The 17,370-nt window shown below is 26.1% G+C and overlaps 1 protein-coding gene across 8 annotated transcripts in view; it reads left to right on the forward strand.

Annotated features, from left to right (window-relative positions):
* Nucleotides 1-17,370, forward strand: part of FoxP (forkhead box transcription factor P) — a 96,210-nt gene that overhangs the window by 29,681 nt on the left and 49,159 nt on the right. For 4 of the 8 annotated variants that reach the window (XM_088189712.1, XM_088189704.1, XM_088189707.1 and 1 more), the window contains exon 2: nucleotides 11,650-11,675. In XM_088189712.1, the coding sequence (XP_088045838.1) occupies nucleotides 11,655-11,675 (21 nt within the window). In that variant the 5' untranslated portion in view covers nucleotides 11,650-11,654. Of the gene's footprint in view, nucleotides 1-11,649; nucleotides 11,676-16,442; nucleotides 16,531-17,370 lie in introns of those variants that run through there. The other 4 variants (XM_088189711.1, XM_088189713.1, XM_088189706.1 and 1 more) reach the window with 3 other exon arrangements.

Raw genomic sequence — 17,370 nt, forward strand, 5'->3', positions numbered from 1 at the left:
AGTTTTAAAAATATATTGAGATGAAACTTGCCTTTAAATAAGATTTTGAAAAATATCGGTCAAGTTTATTAGATTCGCCACCTTGTTTTAAAATGGCAGGTATTCAAAAAATTAAAAACATCATAAATTCGTTAAATGATATCCTAAAGGTAAAGAGGGCAAAAATGTTTTAAAATATAAATAAAAATAAAAATAAAATTTTAATTTAAGAAAAGTTTTTTTTTACAATTTTGACATTTATTGTTTTTTAGACACGAAAACTGTCGAAGTCTCAATAAATTGACATAAAAATTGTTATAAAAATAGATTTTGTAAACATGTCAGGACTGACTCGCTATCTGGTTTTAAAATTTAAAATTATAATTTGATTTGAAAAAAAATCATAGAGAAAAAGTAGAGGTAAAAAAAATAAAAATTAATATAAAATATTTTATTTTAAGATTAATTTTTTCGTGTATTTATGTAGAGTTTAAAGACAAGTTAACTGCCATAGTTTTAATTGTATTGACATAACACTTATTTTAAAAATAGATCTTGTAAATATCTCAATTTAAAAATTGTAAGAAACGTTTTAAAAGAAAAAAACTCAATTAAATTAAAATATTTTTTTGCACTTTTTTGCTATTAATTGAGGGTTAAGCGTTTTTAAGACACTACGACTCACGTAGCCATAATCATATCAATATAAAAATAATTCTAAAAATAGATCTTGTATATATTTCAACTACTTCGTTAGTCAGTCTGTTCCGCCATAATTTTTAAAAATTACTCTTAAAAAAAACTTTTAGAGAAAAAATGCCAAAAGAGTTTCATAATATTAATCAAAATACAATGAATATTAAAAAAAAAAATTTTTTACAGTTTTTGTAATCATTGTAAGATTTTTAAACGAAATTTGATAGCACGATAACTGTGGTTTTAATTATATTGGGACTAAAAATATATTTTTGTTATAAATGAATAAGGAGTTTTACTGATTTTTTAATCAAAGAGTGTTATTTCATTTAAGGAAAGCATCAAGAATATATTTCCAAGTTTATTTAGCCATGCAACGAGAAAATTCAGTATTTTTTCTTATTTGTGAAATAGCATTTTTATATACAATTTTTTAAAAAAGGATTCTACCAGAAATTGTGATAAAAACCTCTAATTTTCCCCAAACGTACCTTGGATTTTATAAAAATATTATGTTTTAATTAGCATCTAATTATTTATGCAAATCATATGTTCAAATAGTGATTTGTCTCGAATATGTTTGTAAGAAGAAATGTACACGTTTATTTAATATATTTAATGGCATAATTTGCTAACAAGTATGACTTAAAAATGTAGCTTTAAAATTTTAAGAAGTGTTACAAAATCCTATTACTTTAGAGATAACATAATCCCCTTTAAACATTTTTTTTCATTCTAGTAGCTCACTAGATTCGTTTTAAATTGCGTATGTCATTCTTTAAATGCTTTATATAACATTGTCAATTAAACAGTTATTTATATAGCGGTTACAGTATTTTATTTTTAACTAATAAGCGGTTTAAATACCGCAACACCAATCTCAATTAACTGTATTGTAATGATAATAATAAATCACTTAAAACTCTATGAGTACTAGTTTTTATTGAGCTTTATCACCGTTGTTATAATTAGCTATACCTGGCGTAACATCAGAGTCACATTTTTGATTAGAAAGTAATTAATTTAATATTAATCATCTTTACTAATAATCTTTTTGTCTTTTTTATAGTATGGAATATTTTTGGTTTTATGTGTATTTTATCATTGTGCTTTTGATTAGTTATAACGCTAACATTTATGTTTAGTTCTGGTAATCTTTTTATTGTTTTAAAATATCTGCTAGATCGGTTAGATCTATGTAAATGAATTGTAAAAAAAAGGCTAGGCTTTATTATGGCTTATAAATAATGATAATACACTATTTTCTACATTGTCATATATATCAAAATCAATAAAATAATCTTTCTCTTTAAAATCAATCATATCCAAGTCGTGTACTTCATTTGGTCTCGGGCTTTGATTATCTCTTGGACAGAGAAAGGGAAAGGAAATTGATTGAAGGCTAATTTACTCTATAATCATGAAAGGCGTGGGTCGTAAGATTAACCTTGAGTTGTGATAACAAGAAGCTTATAAAATGTTGTGTTATAGCTTTGGCTATATGCGTTAAATCTTTCCACAATTTCCATTTAGTCCATCATCTGGGAGCTTCTCGATTTGTTTACATCTTTAACGCCATCTAAACTTTAAAATTCGTGATACAAATGAACTACTCTTATCTTATAAAACTCTTTATGGATCATATTTTTTATAGAAAGTTAGTCAAAGGTTTTTAATTTAAAAATCGAATTTTATTAAATTATATAAGAAAAAAATCATCTTCTAGTCTAAGCACGTAGACTTTGTTTCTTTGGTCACGAATTCGTTTTCCATATGCAAGCACTTCTGTATGAACCAGTCTTGTATTATTTTTGTTTATCTATCCTAAAGCAAACAATGATGTAAGAAGACGAAAACGGCTCCTATGTATACGTAAAAGTATTTAGTGTGCGTGTAACTCGCAGTGCCTAAACGGCAGATGTCTTTCGTAGTCGCCATTTTTAAAATGGTCAGATTATCCAATTACATCATTGAGTATACAAGAAAAAAATTCACAGGAAATTTAATAAATCTGACCCCAAGTGCTTAACAACAGTCCACACGAAAAGTTGATCAAACAAAATCTAAGTGTGTTTTATTAATAAATAATACTTAATTAACTTTAATTAATAGGATTAAATACGGTTTTTCAATTAGAGCGACGTTTATCGATTAACTATAATTGTTTTAGTGTTTACTCTAGTTAAGTATGCCGTAAAAATCGTTTTCCTCATAGAGATAAAACAGTGACTTACTTTACCGGTGGTATACGAACGCTTAATGATTTTCAGTTAGAATTTTCACCGCTAGATGGCAATAGTAGAAGCATTCAGGAAAATTCACATTTCTAGTGATGTGGTGCACTTAAGAGTAGCCTTGTACATTTTTGATAAATTAATTTGTATGTAAAATGACTAATAAGAAAAATAAATAAACGGTAGACTTTAAATACTGCATTTTTTTAATAATTTATTATAATAGACTATGATATAAATTGTTTTATTTAAATAGGTAGTGATTGAATTTTCATTGTAATATGATTTTGAAAGTAGAACTAGTTAATTAGTTATTATTTCTATTTGCTGTACTTAAAATTTTATAGAAACTAAATATATTTTTAATGCGTTACAATACAAGTACATCTTAAAACATCTTTCAGTGAAATTTATTAAATTAATTATATACAACTATTAAAGTTATGCAAAAATCTAGCTCAATTTTATTATAATTATTCATCACGATATTCTTCCGTGAGAATAAGAAAATCTAAGAAAACTAAAAACATACTTATTCCTTCCAGACACCACAGAAATTTAAAAATACTGCGGTTCAAATGAGAAAATGGCAACTAAATTAAAGAAATCGTAACTCTCTAATGAAAATTTTCAGTAAAAACCTTATTTTTATTTAAAAAAATAAATATTAAAATAAATATAAATATAAAAATTGTACATAATATAATAGATATTAAAATAAAAATATAATACTTCATTTATTTTTTTTCAAATTGTTGAATTTTTTTTAAACTAACTAGAAAAAATGTAAAAATTCAAATAATAATTTACTATAAATTCTGACCGTTTAAAATAAACTCAATATCTGTACTGACCATTTCATATAAATACTGAGTACTTACGTTAAAATTTGATAATAAAACTGAGTAAATAAACATAAGTCGTATTAAATCACTAGTATTTTTTCTAATTATGACCCGATTATAATTTTTAATTAACAGAAATATATTAATAATTTTTTTGTAATAATATTTATGTTTTTCCAATTTAAATTCACTATTTTTACACATTTTTATGTGTACACTGAGCGTACATCATCGGGGCGTGGATATTTTCTTTGAATCGCAAGGGAAATATTAAACATTATTAATATTATAATTTTTTAGGTGCTTTACTCTCATTGGAGTTTTAGTATATTAAAATAAATACAGTGTTACAAAAAAAAGAAGCTTATAAAATGTCTGGTTGAATAATATTGTTCCAGATAATCTAGATACTAGTAGCCTTTAATTTGATTTAAGAGTTTTAATATGAATTTTTGCTCGCGATCTTTTTTTCAGGCATTTATAAATAAGTATTCATTTTCATTATATTTTTTCTCATTAAAAATTGCGCACTATTTAAGAATTAAATTGAATTAATTTAAAAATGAATAAGCATAAAAAAAATACGTATTTTTATTGTAGTATAATGATTTAAATGTTAACAAACAGATCGAATCCATATTTACTAAAATATTTGGGCGTAATGATACACCACATTTTGAAGGGGTATAAAAAATCAATGAAGCTGTTTATAAAAAAATTGTATATATTTCTGAAAGGTATACAAAAGCAATTTTATTTTATTGGTTATAAAAATCTTATCAGTTAAATACCTATTGTCGTTGGCATTACATAGCTGAAGACGTTATATTTCATCACTCTCTGCGGCATCTCCGTGGGAATGGCGTTGATTTCCTATTTAATCCTTCAATCGTCAGGAAATTGAGGACGATGTTTAAAAACATTTCCCTTTAAATATTTTTAAAGTAAGTTTGATTTCTACTTAGAAGAATAGTTTCAGCAGGAACCTGTTCAAAAATTTCTCTTTGCAGTTGACATAGTTTTTCTTACTTAATTTTTGCGCCAGCATCATTTTGTAAGGATGCAGATTTACATTTTCTGACGTTTTTACGGTTCTAACTCTGCTATGTGATTTACTATCAATGTGTATCAAATTGCCCGAAGATTTAAAATACATAGCATTGTTTTCCAATTTTGTACAGATGCATTTCAAACGAGCGCGAAGTCGTTATTACAGAATTTGTTGTTCTCATAATACGCAATCACTGGTTTAACTGAAAATAGCAGAACCTAACCTACCAAACAGCCCACACAGTTCTTTATATTATACTCCATTCTGTATATGTGTATATATTTTGACAAAAAAACTAGTAAATTCTTAACATAATTATGTTCAATAGAAAGATAAGTTATTTGAACAATTTATTCAATTGAAATTATCACATTTCATTAGAAATAGCTTTTATTATTTTTTAAGGCATGCATGACATATCTTTATATTTTTTTATAAAAAAGATTTATTGTAAATAAATTAAAGTTATAAAAGCATAAAACAGAACAATGTTTATCGAAGAAATCGAATTTATTAATTTTACGATTATTGATATTATGTTATTTATTTGTATATGCTATGATACGTTATCGTTAGATAGTAAAGATGTGTTCGATAATGTATATTATAGTTATTCTAAAAAAAATAACAATCACCCGTAAGCGAATATAGAGTGAATATCTGATAAGAAGCTTCGGCTCATTTTCAGCGCGTTATTTTTTTGTACCCGAATTGTTATTACAAAAATATCATCATATCAGCAAACTGGAAAAGTTGTTTTTCTCGGGCCGAAAAAGCCTACGCATTCAACCGGCGAACAATTATATTGCCAGTCATTGAATGATTGATTAATGCACGGAAAATGTTTTTGAATGGTTTCTGAAGAAGCGCACCAACACGAATAAACGGAAACGTACAGTTAAACTTCGATAATTGAATATTTTTTAATTAGGAAAGTTTTAATGTGTAACGATTGTTTTTTTATAGTGAATTTGGTAAGATATGAACTATGTATATGTTAGATTACAACATTTATTTACTGCTTAATAAATATATAATATAACTTTCTCTTAGTATATCACTTCGTTTATTTATATTATATTTATGCTCATTAAATAATTATAAATTTTTCTTGAGTTGCAAAATATATTATTATAATTGTAATAATCAATAATAAACAATACTATTCTACAAAATAAAACAATAATTATGTATATTTATTAATGTTAAATTTTGTATAAATAAAAGTTTTTTTATTATTAATATTTTATTATCTATTATCGAAAATTTTTGTCTTCTTTATTATTGACAAAAATGAAAAAAGGTTTAGTTTTTTGCACTCTTCTGATTTTTTAAACGGAATTACAATTTTTTTATTGTTTTGAATAACCGCCATTTTACAATAAGATGTGCGGATCAGACTTGCTAGCAAACTCTATCGAGATAGCTATTATTTTTTATACCAATATGAGTAAAGCAACGCCAGTTATCGTGTCCTCAAAAACTTTGTTTTTTAATTTAAATTAAAAATTTTAAAACAATTTTTATCTTTGTAATTTTTTCACTAAAATTTTATAATAGAGTTGTGATTTAAGTTTTTTTATTAACCGCCATCTTGTTGCAAAATATTAGTAAATAAAAAAAATCATAGCTCTGTTAAAAAATACAAAGGTAAAAGTGATTTTTTTACGTTTTGTATTAACCGCCATTTTGCAAGAAAGTGGCAGAAGATTTTAGCTAACAAACTTTGGCAAATATTGATAAAGTTTATTTTTTAGAAAAAAATAATGGCCATTTAATTAAAATTATATTAAAATCGTGCCATTATAAATGTATAAATGATTTTTTTAATTGTTAATTATTATATTATATAATTACATTAATTTTTTTTTTTAAATTTTGTTTTAATTTTTATTATTTAATAATTTTGTTTTTTTTCGTTTTTTTCTATGACTTTTTATTACAGTTTTTCTTATTTTTAACATGATTTTTCTTATTTTTTAACATGTTGGCTAATGAACTTAACTAAGATATTTACAAGGTATAAAGTTTTATGTCGATGTGATAAATTTTTTAAATATATTTATGCCAACCTTTCGAATATCTAAGCTCAAAATGTTGAAGCCCGTGTACCATAATCGTTTAACATTTTAAACATGAGGGAGACTTAGTGCTCGCCCACTTATTTCTTCCACGGCCAGTTACGATGATCTGAGGGCGTAATTAGAATAGCCTGATTTCTTGTTGAACTTTAATGACTGACCTGGTAACTTTGCTTGATAGTTGCATAGCTTATACTGGATATTGGTCTGAGCCGTTTATTAACTTGAAATCTAATAATGCGAAAATTCAAAATTAAAAGAAAGTCGAATCATAATATAATAAAAAAATTTTTTATTTTTTTGAATAGCTGCAAAATGTTTTTCTATTTTATTTAATTATAATTAAAACACATGAAATACCGCGACTATTTTGGGATGATTAGAACAAAAACTGTTTTTTTTTTAGGTAATCATGTATTTTATTTTGAATACATTTATTTTGTATTAACAATGTCGTATTAAAAAAATATTTTTTTGTTTTAAAAAATACTTTAACAAGTTAAAACCGTTTCAGGACCAAATATGAGCAACAAATCCTTGAAAAAGTTTTTTTTTTAATGTAAAAGTTTATTTAAAAAATATACATACCTAGTTATAGGTACAACAGCATACAGACATATTCAATACACAATACTAGTTCATAACCATTTCCATTACTTTGCCAAAAAAATGAAAAATGTATAGTAAAAATTCAAAGAAAAATACATAAAAACTTTTACAAATAGTTAGGGTTGATGAATATACATAAAAATATCGACAGATGGTGACGGTATGTAAGTAAAAAATAAGGGACTTGAAATATGCTTATTACCTATTGACTTTTTTTTAACTATATTAAAATAGGGACAAATCTAACCAAAGATTTAAAAAAAAAGTGAAACGCAGTTTAACGCGTGTTTTTATTAAAGTTATAATGACGAAACACACAAATATGTGTACGGTATTTAATGTGTTAGATAACACTAACAATGCTTAATACTCATTTAATTAAAAATTAATTAATCAATTAATAAAATCAGATATTTTTATTTGAAACATATTTAAACAATTATGTCGAATTAAATATGATATATTAAAATACTACTTGAATTAAAAAAGAAATAATACACAATCTACATATAAATAAAAAATAGTAAACACATTTAAAAGTAGCACATGAAAATAATTTAAACATTCAGTTGATTTTATACAATAAATATAAATGCATTGAGATTTACCTTAAGTATTTATTAATTAAATTGTGAAATTTATAATGATAAATAATACAGTGCCCTTAAAATTTTAACTCATAGTTTAATATTAAAAAAGTGTAAGTTACAAAAATATATATAATTACCTTATCCTAAATATTTATGCAATAACTCAATTGAATTCTGTATACTAAAATAAAAACATGAGAATAATAGTGTTGTATTATATAAATTCAAACAGTATGTTATTTATGATATATAGATATTATATAAATATATATTTTTAATATTTCATTATTTTTACACTTATGTAATAAAGACTCCTAATGTGTGATTTTATATATATGGGTCATATTTAAACGGAAAAGCCCTTATGGCTTATTTTATAAAGCGAAGTTAATTAATAATATTTTTTCATAAATATATTAAATGAAATGGAATTAAATATAATCTTTATTTATACAATAGATTGTATAATATTATAAGTTTTTTCATTATGTACATTTATGGTAATTTGTATTGGCTGTTGGATATCTGTTTTCTGTAAAGCTCTTGTCGAGTTTACCTTATTGTTGGGAAATAATTCTCATTGGTGGAAAGTCTTTGCCTAAGCCCAGTGGCGCAGCGTGATGAATCCATTAATTTATAAGATAAATAAATACACAATGAATAATGAACAACAAACTCAAAATATGAAAGTATGTTATGAACTATATACTATATATTGTATATTTATTTATTTTTTCATATTTTCTGATTCAATATAAAATATGAGGCATAGTTTTGGATATAATGGAATCTGTTTTCAGGACTCGATTATAAATTTTCTTGTTTATTTATTGTTTATGTTATCTTGTTTATAAACAGTATAATAAATACGTTTTTCACGTCACGTTTGTGTATTGTACAGGGCGTATGCCGAGGCGGGTCCGCACAGGACCACGCCTTTTAGCTTATGGAACGCCCACAGATCAATGAAGGTTCTCGCTTGCTTTGCACAATATCAACATAATATTGTGCAAAGCAAGCTTTGTTGCTTTTATTCTATTGATCCAGTCTGGTCGCGAGGTGAGAGAGAGTGGGGGATTTTTGGCATCTTCTTTGGGAGTCTGCGTCGGACACATGGTGATTATGTCAGCTATGCGAAAAAAAAATCTGATCCAACATGTTACCGCTTACCCATTATTGATACGATGTATAACTTAAAAGCAATTTCAAATAAAATATGGTAGTAATAACAATTCATATTTATATAAAATCTACTCATCTTAATACCTGTCGCTTACTTCAATAAATAAATCACGCACTAGCAAAAGTTGTGATAAACACATCACTAGTATTTTATTACACTATTACAACTATGCCCTTTGACAAAAATCAACTTAATGATGTATTCAAACAAACTATATATTTTTTTCTTTAATACATACAATTTTAAAATTAGATAAGTATGTAGCTTATTATCTTTATACATTAAATTTCCAGATAGCTCATAAGCATGAATATTACACACAAATTTATAATTACACTTAACCGTCTAGGTTTTACAGTTATTATATTTCATTTACTCTGTAAATAGAGTATTTAAAAGCATACATATAATAATTATTTAGTCCTTATACAATATTTGTAACATAAAATGTAATAATTTATATCGCATGTCTTCATAATCTCAACTTGAAAAGGAAGATTCGAGAGATTCATATAAAAGCTTTGATGAAAATCGATTGAACAATTTCATAATTGATATGTATATAAACATTTTTATATAAAAAAATACATATTAATTGATTAACATCTGATATTTGATTGTAATATTCCGAGCGTTTACGAATAATATTCACAAATATGCAATTACACTTAACAGTCTAGACTTTTATAGCAATTATATTACTTAAAATATAAATATTTATTTCATTATTTTTTAAACGTGCATTTACGACATATTTAGTTTTATACCTTTTTTTAAGCTAACATTATCAAAAAAAAAGAAAAACCAATACGTATTTGCTGTATAAAGCATATGTATCTAATCTCAGGTTTTTTGATAAAAATGCTGTTTTTTATTTAATATTGCTATATAAAATCGATTGAATAAGATAGCAATTAATATAAAAAAATATATACTTATGTACATCTTTTTATATATTTTTTTATGAGAGATATAAATTAATGGATTTATTTTCGATTCGCAGAGGAACAAAATAAATGTACAAATGTACAAATACACATAACTGTCTATACTTTTATAGCTATTATATTATTTAAAATAGACATATTATTCAAAAACATGCATATAGGAGCTATTTAGTTTTTATACAAATTTTTTAACTTAACACCAAAATTTACTATTCATTAGTTGCGCTATAAAACATATTTATAATATTAGTTTATTGCCTAAAATGTAGTTTTTTTAATTTTTATATATTAAGAATCGATTAAATATGCTTTTAAATAATAATTTATATTTATATTAGTCTTTTTATATAAGCATCATAAATTAATTAATAGATTTTCGATAGGTGATTAAAACATATTAAACACAATTACAATTGCACTTAACCGTCTAGTTTTTTATATTTACTACATTATTTAAAATAACTAAATTTACTCGAATACTAAAGAATTTAAAATCATTAATATACAAATAAGCATGACCTCTAGTTTTCATAAAATCATTTTAACTTTATCGGTTTTTAAAAGCAAACTGAAAATTCACTATTCTAAAAGTGTTCAATTAAAATGAATCAAAAGTATATATTTGTTTGTTATTGTGTTCTTTTTTATAATTTGAATGATATCACTTTGTGTTTACATTCTTTTTATATGAAATTAATTTATTTTGAGCATGTATGAATTAAATGCAAAATATACTTTTATACGTTTTATAGTTATTTAATACATTAATTTTTTTACAATTTTTTTTCAAAGCAATATTTTATTTCAAGTTTGTAGTTTTAAATTACGTATTTGGCATTTAATATGTTTTAATAAGTTGTTAGTTTGGTTTACTGTTTCGAATGAAAGCAAATTGATTTTTTCCACATCACATTTCCTTATAAATTGACAGAATCACTTTTACGGATTGTCACGTAGCGCTTTGTGATTTAACTATCGGCTTAATACTTAACTACTATATTGTCAGTTATAAATTCTGGCCATTAAACATATAATTCTTGCTTTTATTATTAGAAATATATTTAAATTTATAATTTAACAGTCGTTTTTTTAATAAATCAGAATTTAATTGAAATATATTGTGTATAAAACAGGAAAACTCAAGGAAATTCGTGAATTTTTCGTTTTTGAAATTGATTTAAAGGTTTGCACCGAATGGTTTCGAAACGAACGTAATTTATAAATGATTTATTAATGCGATATGGAAATCTATTCCATACTCGTTGCGTTGTGTGATTTATATAAATAAGCGATTTGGGTGTTATGGCTCAATAGTTAATATCTGGTTTATGAATTAATATATGTAGGGACTCTCATACTTATTAGTTAATTATTAATTAAAATTTATATTTGCTATATGGAACACCATATTAATAATATTTATTTATTTTTCAGGACTAATGGTGCACTTACCTAGTAGGGTGAGTATTTTTTTTAATATACATATATAATTATTATATTATTTAATTAAGTATATAAATAAAATTATATTATTTTAATCAATATTATAAAATTAAATTATAAGCTACATGTAAATCGCTCTTCAGTGCTTTTCCTCATAATAACTACGTAACGTCACTATAAAGTGATCTATATGTATTTATTTATTTATACGTTTAAAGCAAACATATATTAGATATAAATAATATGCATTCTGTAAAATTGTTATTTTTATAAATATATAATATAGATTTGATTGTTAATTAAACGTATACGTGAAAGTCGCTTAAGAGCGCTTTTAAATTGAAAGCGCGCTTTAATTCCCTTCCATGATAATTAATAATATTTATATTAATTTGCATTAATATTTATAATAATAATACAATATTTATTATTTCATTATATTAAAATTTTACTTTTACTCTTATGAGCGACTCTTATATAATCCAACAATATAATTTTGTATTTCCAAATACACAAATATTAATTCTAATTATGTTTATAATGTTGTAATATTTATAAATTATTAATTTATTTAATATTATAATTTTGATCGTAATATATAATATATATTCTTAAAAGCGACTCGTTAAATATATTTATATTGAATTATTATTTATTTATAAATTATATATACATAACTTTGAATAGCGTTATTTAATTGAAAAGCGCTTCGGGTTTCACGTAAAGCTCTGACTGCTCGTCGATGTCACTGAAAAGCGCTCACTGGTCGCTTTACAGCTACAGTAGGCGGTGCTCTTAAGGAAACTCCTTTAAGGACTAAAGTTATATAACGAAAGCATCGTTTTTTAAATATGTACAAATAAATATTTATTTATTATATAATATGGAAATTAATTAGTATGGAAGCTCAATATTTATATGGTACATCGTAGTGGAAGTTCTCTTTGGAGGGCTATATTTCTCTGTTTCATGCTTTATGGCCAGATATACACATTTCATCCCCCTCCCTCTACAGGCAGGTGCTTCTGGCTACAGCCAGGTTGTCTGCTCGAGTGGCACCAAGAGTGGATTTTCCTTCTCTGCTCCTCGATTCTTGGGCGCTTAGTGCGCAGACGCTTTGACCCCAAAGCACCGCAGCTCCTCTTCGGTGTCGTAAACCTTTAGAATGAGATTTGGGGCCTTTAATTTTAGATTGAAATATCGCGTAAATCGTATGACGAGATGAAACATATTTGTTCATTATGTCATGTTTTCAATATATATGTTTCAGTACATGTATGTATGTTACTAGTGAAGTTAAATTTTCACTAGTATACATACATAATATATACCTATCTTAGCTAGTTAACCCTTTGACTGCGGCTGGTATTTTTTCACGCTAATATGTAATGAGCACCTATATATGCCATAAATATTACAGTTCAAAAAATTACAGTAAATGCTTTGCATCACATTAAATAACAATATTACAAGGCTTAAAGGTTCATGGCAATGCAATCAAAGAGTTCAAATGTTCCACTTAATTTACAATTTCACTGCTTAATATCAGTAAAGCTGTATTTGTTCACAAACATATGATTTTGTAAACAAAATATTTCTCTTCCTGAATTTTATTATAGTATATGTATTTTAACAACCTAATACAGTCTAGTAGATATTGTATAACTTAGTTCTAAAATAATTTAAATAAACACGTTGTTGTCTTGGGTTTTCTAAAGCTTAACTTATTGTCTATTTTTCATTAAATATAGCTGGATAAAATTTTATTCCGTATTTTCATAAAATTGATAACAATTCATATTACATAACTTAAACGTTTAAATTCTCCTTCGGGGAAAAGTAATAAAATTCGTTTTCGAAAGACCAGCGAAACACTTAGATTGCTGTTTGAAACTTTTATTCCGCCTTTTCTACATGTTTAACTACAAATTGGCTCTTAGGTATCTTAATCATTACAAAAGTTTTACTGGACATGTCCCAAACAAATCAAAACAATTATTTTCCATATGAAATAAATTTGTATTATGCTTATGATACATATTTTTTGTCGATTTTGATTAAGATAATTGGAAAAATTTCACAAATGAGAAGCGATCATTTTATTATTAGATTTGTTTAATATATTGTTTAAAATGAGTTGAAACGTAGCAAATGTTTTTTCTTACTAATTAATCATTTTAAATTATTTTTTCGTTTTTTAAAATTGGTTATAGTAGAATGGAATTTTGCTTTTTTAATAAAGATAAATATATCGCTGCACGGCTTATAATTAAATATGCATCTATTTATGTTCTAAATATTATAAACCTCGAAAATACTATAAATAATTGTTTATATAGAATACTGCTCTTTATTAACGAAATTCGAAAAATGATCGTCGAGTCTACGATATAAAAATTTAACCAATTGTTTTTTATTTAGCCAACTAAACTAATTTAATTCAACAATTGAGTGACAACATGTATATTTATGTTCCGATTAATAATTTTAAATACTAACCCATTGTTATAACCACTACGTAAATCCCAAGCGGTTTATTGTAATCAGTGTCAATAATTGAATAATCAACAATTATTGTATTTGCCTACTGAATTGCAAATATATTATTGTTATAGTGCGTTTCAAGTATAAAAAAAGCATAATTTTATATTCGATTTCAAATGGAACGTGACAAGGAGGTCCAATGTGGCCAATTTTATGTGATTTCGCACTGAAATCAAGGATTTGGATCCTTTGAGAGACTAATGTATCTGGTTATGGTATTGTTAATCATAACTGCTAGTTTTTCATTATAATTCGATATAATTATTTAGGTCTTGCTTGACATAGACAGTTCATTTTTCCATTTATAATTTCATATAATCATAAACAGCTGTAAGGTTAATGTTCACAAGCTTGTTAGACACAATGATATTTTCGGCGATAGCTACAATGAGCTGGAACGATTTTGTGTGATGCTGTACATACTTTTAGGCGTGCGCCATATTTATTTATTTTACTAAAAATTTCGTTATAAAAATGTGCTGACCCATAGCATATATATGAGTATGTATAAAATGTGAAAATACCATCATGACGCTTTAGGAAAACCTGTCAAGTTATAATTATCAGATTTCTAATTATTAAACTGTTTTTTTTATATGAAAAATGGAAATATATATTCTTAATTTTCCGCTCTGTTCTAGCAGCTGTTGTAACACGTTTTCAGCCACAAGCTCCGACACGAATAAGGGACAAGAAAATGCAATTTATTATCTTAAAGTTGTTGTACTAAGCATTACGAATTTGCACTTATCTCTTGACTAAAAAACTAGCAAAAATAGTTTGGTTAGAATACAAATTATAAAAAAATATCAAATCGAAACCAAAAGTATTTTATATATCATAGAGTATAAATTTATTTATTTACTTTCAATACAATATTGAAATTCTAAGTATAAGTTCTTAAGTATAATTTAGGTTCTGATATCTCCTCTGGTGGTGAGAATGACCCAAACAATATAAGTATATTTTTGCTCAAGCGTACTTTGGCTTGTTATGTGATTAAGTGGCGAATATTAGAGAACAATTTAGAACCACTAACATAATTTAATAGCTATGCCTCCAGTACATCCCTTGATTAAAGTACAACTTCCAGGTGGTCTTTTGTGGGCAACCATCAGATAATAACAAAGGATTTATGCAACAATACATGTATGGTTTTTAGGCAAAGTTTGGTGTTCCAACACTACGTTTATATTTATGTTTTGTATTTCAAAACTTTCATTTGTGGGAGGTATCATGTGGAGGCATTTACCCCCCCCCCCTTGAATTTGACATGATGATGTTACAGTGAATGTATATTTTTCAGTAAAGTTGTATTTTCACTAGTGAAGTCCAAATACATCTTCACCAGTAGATATATATTTCAACTAGCGAAAAATAAAATTATATGCTGCTCTAAAATGTCTATGAAACTCCATTTGCTGTTCTAACCCAAACCTAACCTAATGAAAGTTATAAAACTAATTATATTTTTAGAGCTTTCATTAGGTCAAGTGCAAAATAAGCGGAAGAGAACCATAGTTTGTCTGCATTTAGATATACACTATGTTTTAAAAATATGATAGCAATCCTTACCGATATTACTACAGACTTTTAATATAAGAGTATTGGTGTATTCGGACCGAATTTTGGTCAAAAGGAGGGCGCAAAAACAATTATCACTTCTTAGAAATTCATGTAATTTTATTGCTTTTGACGTGGATTTTTGACTTTTGAGAAGGGATAACTGTTTTTTGCGCTCTCCTATTGATCAAAATTCGGTTTAGATATTTTTTATTCGATTCTCACTTATTGTAAGTTGTAATATTGTTATAAAAAGTCTTAATATAAACGCTAGATAATCGAGCGTTTCCACTGCGACGGCATGATTTTATTGCTTTTGGTGTGGACTAAACTGGGACCCCTTGAATATGCTCAAAAAAATGTATGTAATTAAATGAAATACTATGAATCTTGTTTTATACATAAATTTTGTATTTTTAGATGATAATACATTACCATTTGGTATTGTAAGTGGCAAAATATAATGCCTGCACCGGTCTCGAACAGAGAAAATGAATAAAAAGAGGGGGTAGCGCTCGCCCGTCGTTGGTTGCTAACCCCGTTTCTTGCAGTGCGCACGCGCGCTCCTCCGCCACTCATAATGTTTATATTATTTGTATTTCAGCTGTGTATCATGTAAACTAAACTACCACCACGGCGGCGCGGAATGGCGCTGTTGGTTAAATATTGCTTTGCTTATTTCACGTTGCATTGTTGTGTAAGCGGCAACCGTCCCAACAGTCCCCGCTGTTGTGCCGGAGCGCCCACACGCTCCCGAGCACAACTGTAAATGCCTATATTATATTTACAACCCCCGATACAATAACTCGCGTCGCCTGGCGTCGTTATAATAGTCAACAATAATAATAAAATAATACAATTTTCGCGTTCGACTTTATTTTCGCGTATAAAAATTTTAATTCGAACGTCAGTGTTGCCGTTTTGAAAATTTATCGCGTGTTTTTGTTTTCCGCGCGCTCGCGAACGCGCATACGATTACGCGAGTGTCGCTCATAAGCGGGTTCGCGATTCGCTCGCCTCGATTAATTCAAATTGTGCAGCGATGAGAATGCATGGCCGCGATTTCGTCGCTTATGATGTGCGTTGTTTTTAATTGCTCTACCAACGTAAGTAAGTGTTTATTATTTTCACGTTGCGGTAAATGTGTGTTTTAAATTAATTATTTAAATTTCATTTTAAATACAATTTTTAATAAGTACTGAACATATGCATATTAAAAATACACTAAACAGATTAATTTTCATTTTTTTTTATTAAAAAACTCTTATAAGCGTCAGTATTACAAAAAATCATTGGATCATAAAAAATACATTATGCACCACGTTTTCATCATAAATTTAAAATAAATGTCAATTAAAGTTTTATTGCATGCAATTATTAACATTTTTTTGAAAACTCTTATAAGCGTCAGTTTATGTTTCGTTAAAATAACACATTAGGGCTATATTTAAATGCGCCTCTCTTGAAAAAATACTTTTAATTAGTATATCATGAATGTGAACGACGAAAAATGATAAAATAAAAATAATTTTAATGCAGTCTATTTAATTGCATACATTTATTTCAAACCAAAAACTCTTTATATTGATATTTTTAAGTGTAAAT

The sequence above is a fragment of the Plectrocnemia conspersa genome, unplaced genomic scaffold, assembly GCF_051122295.1.
Source record: "Plectrocnemia conspersa isolate PC_06_02 unplaced genomic scaffold, ASM5112229v1 ptg000008l, whole genome shotgun sequence".
NCBI lineage: Eukaryota > Metazoa > Arthropoda > Insecta > Trichoptera > Polycentropodidae > Plectrocnemia > Plectrocnemia conspersa.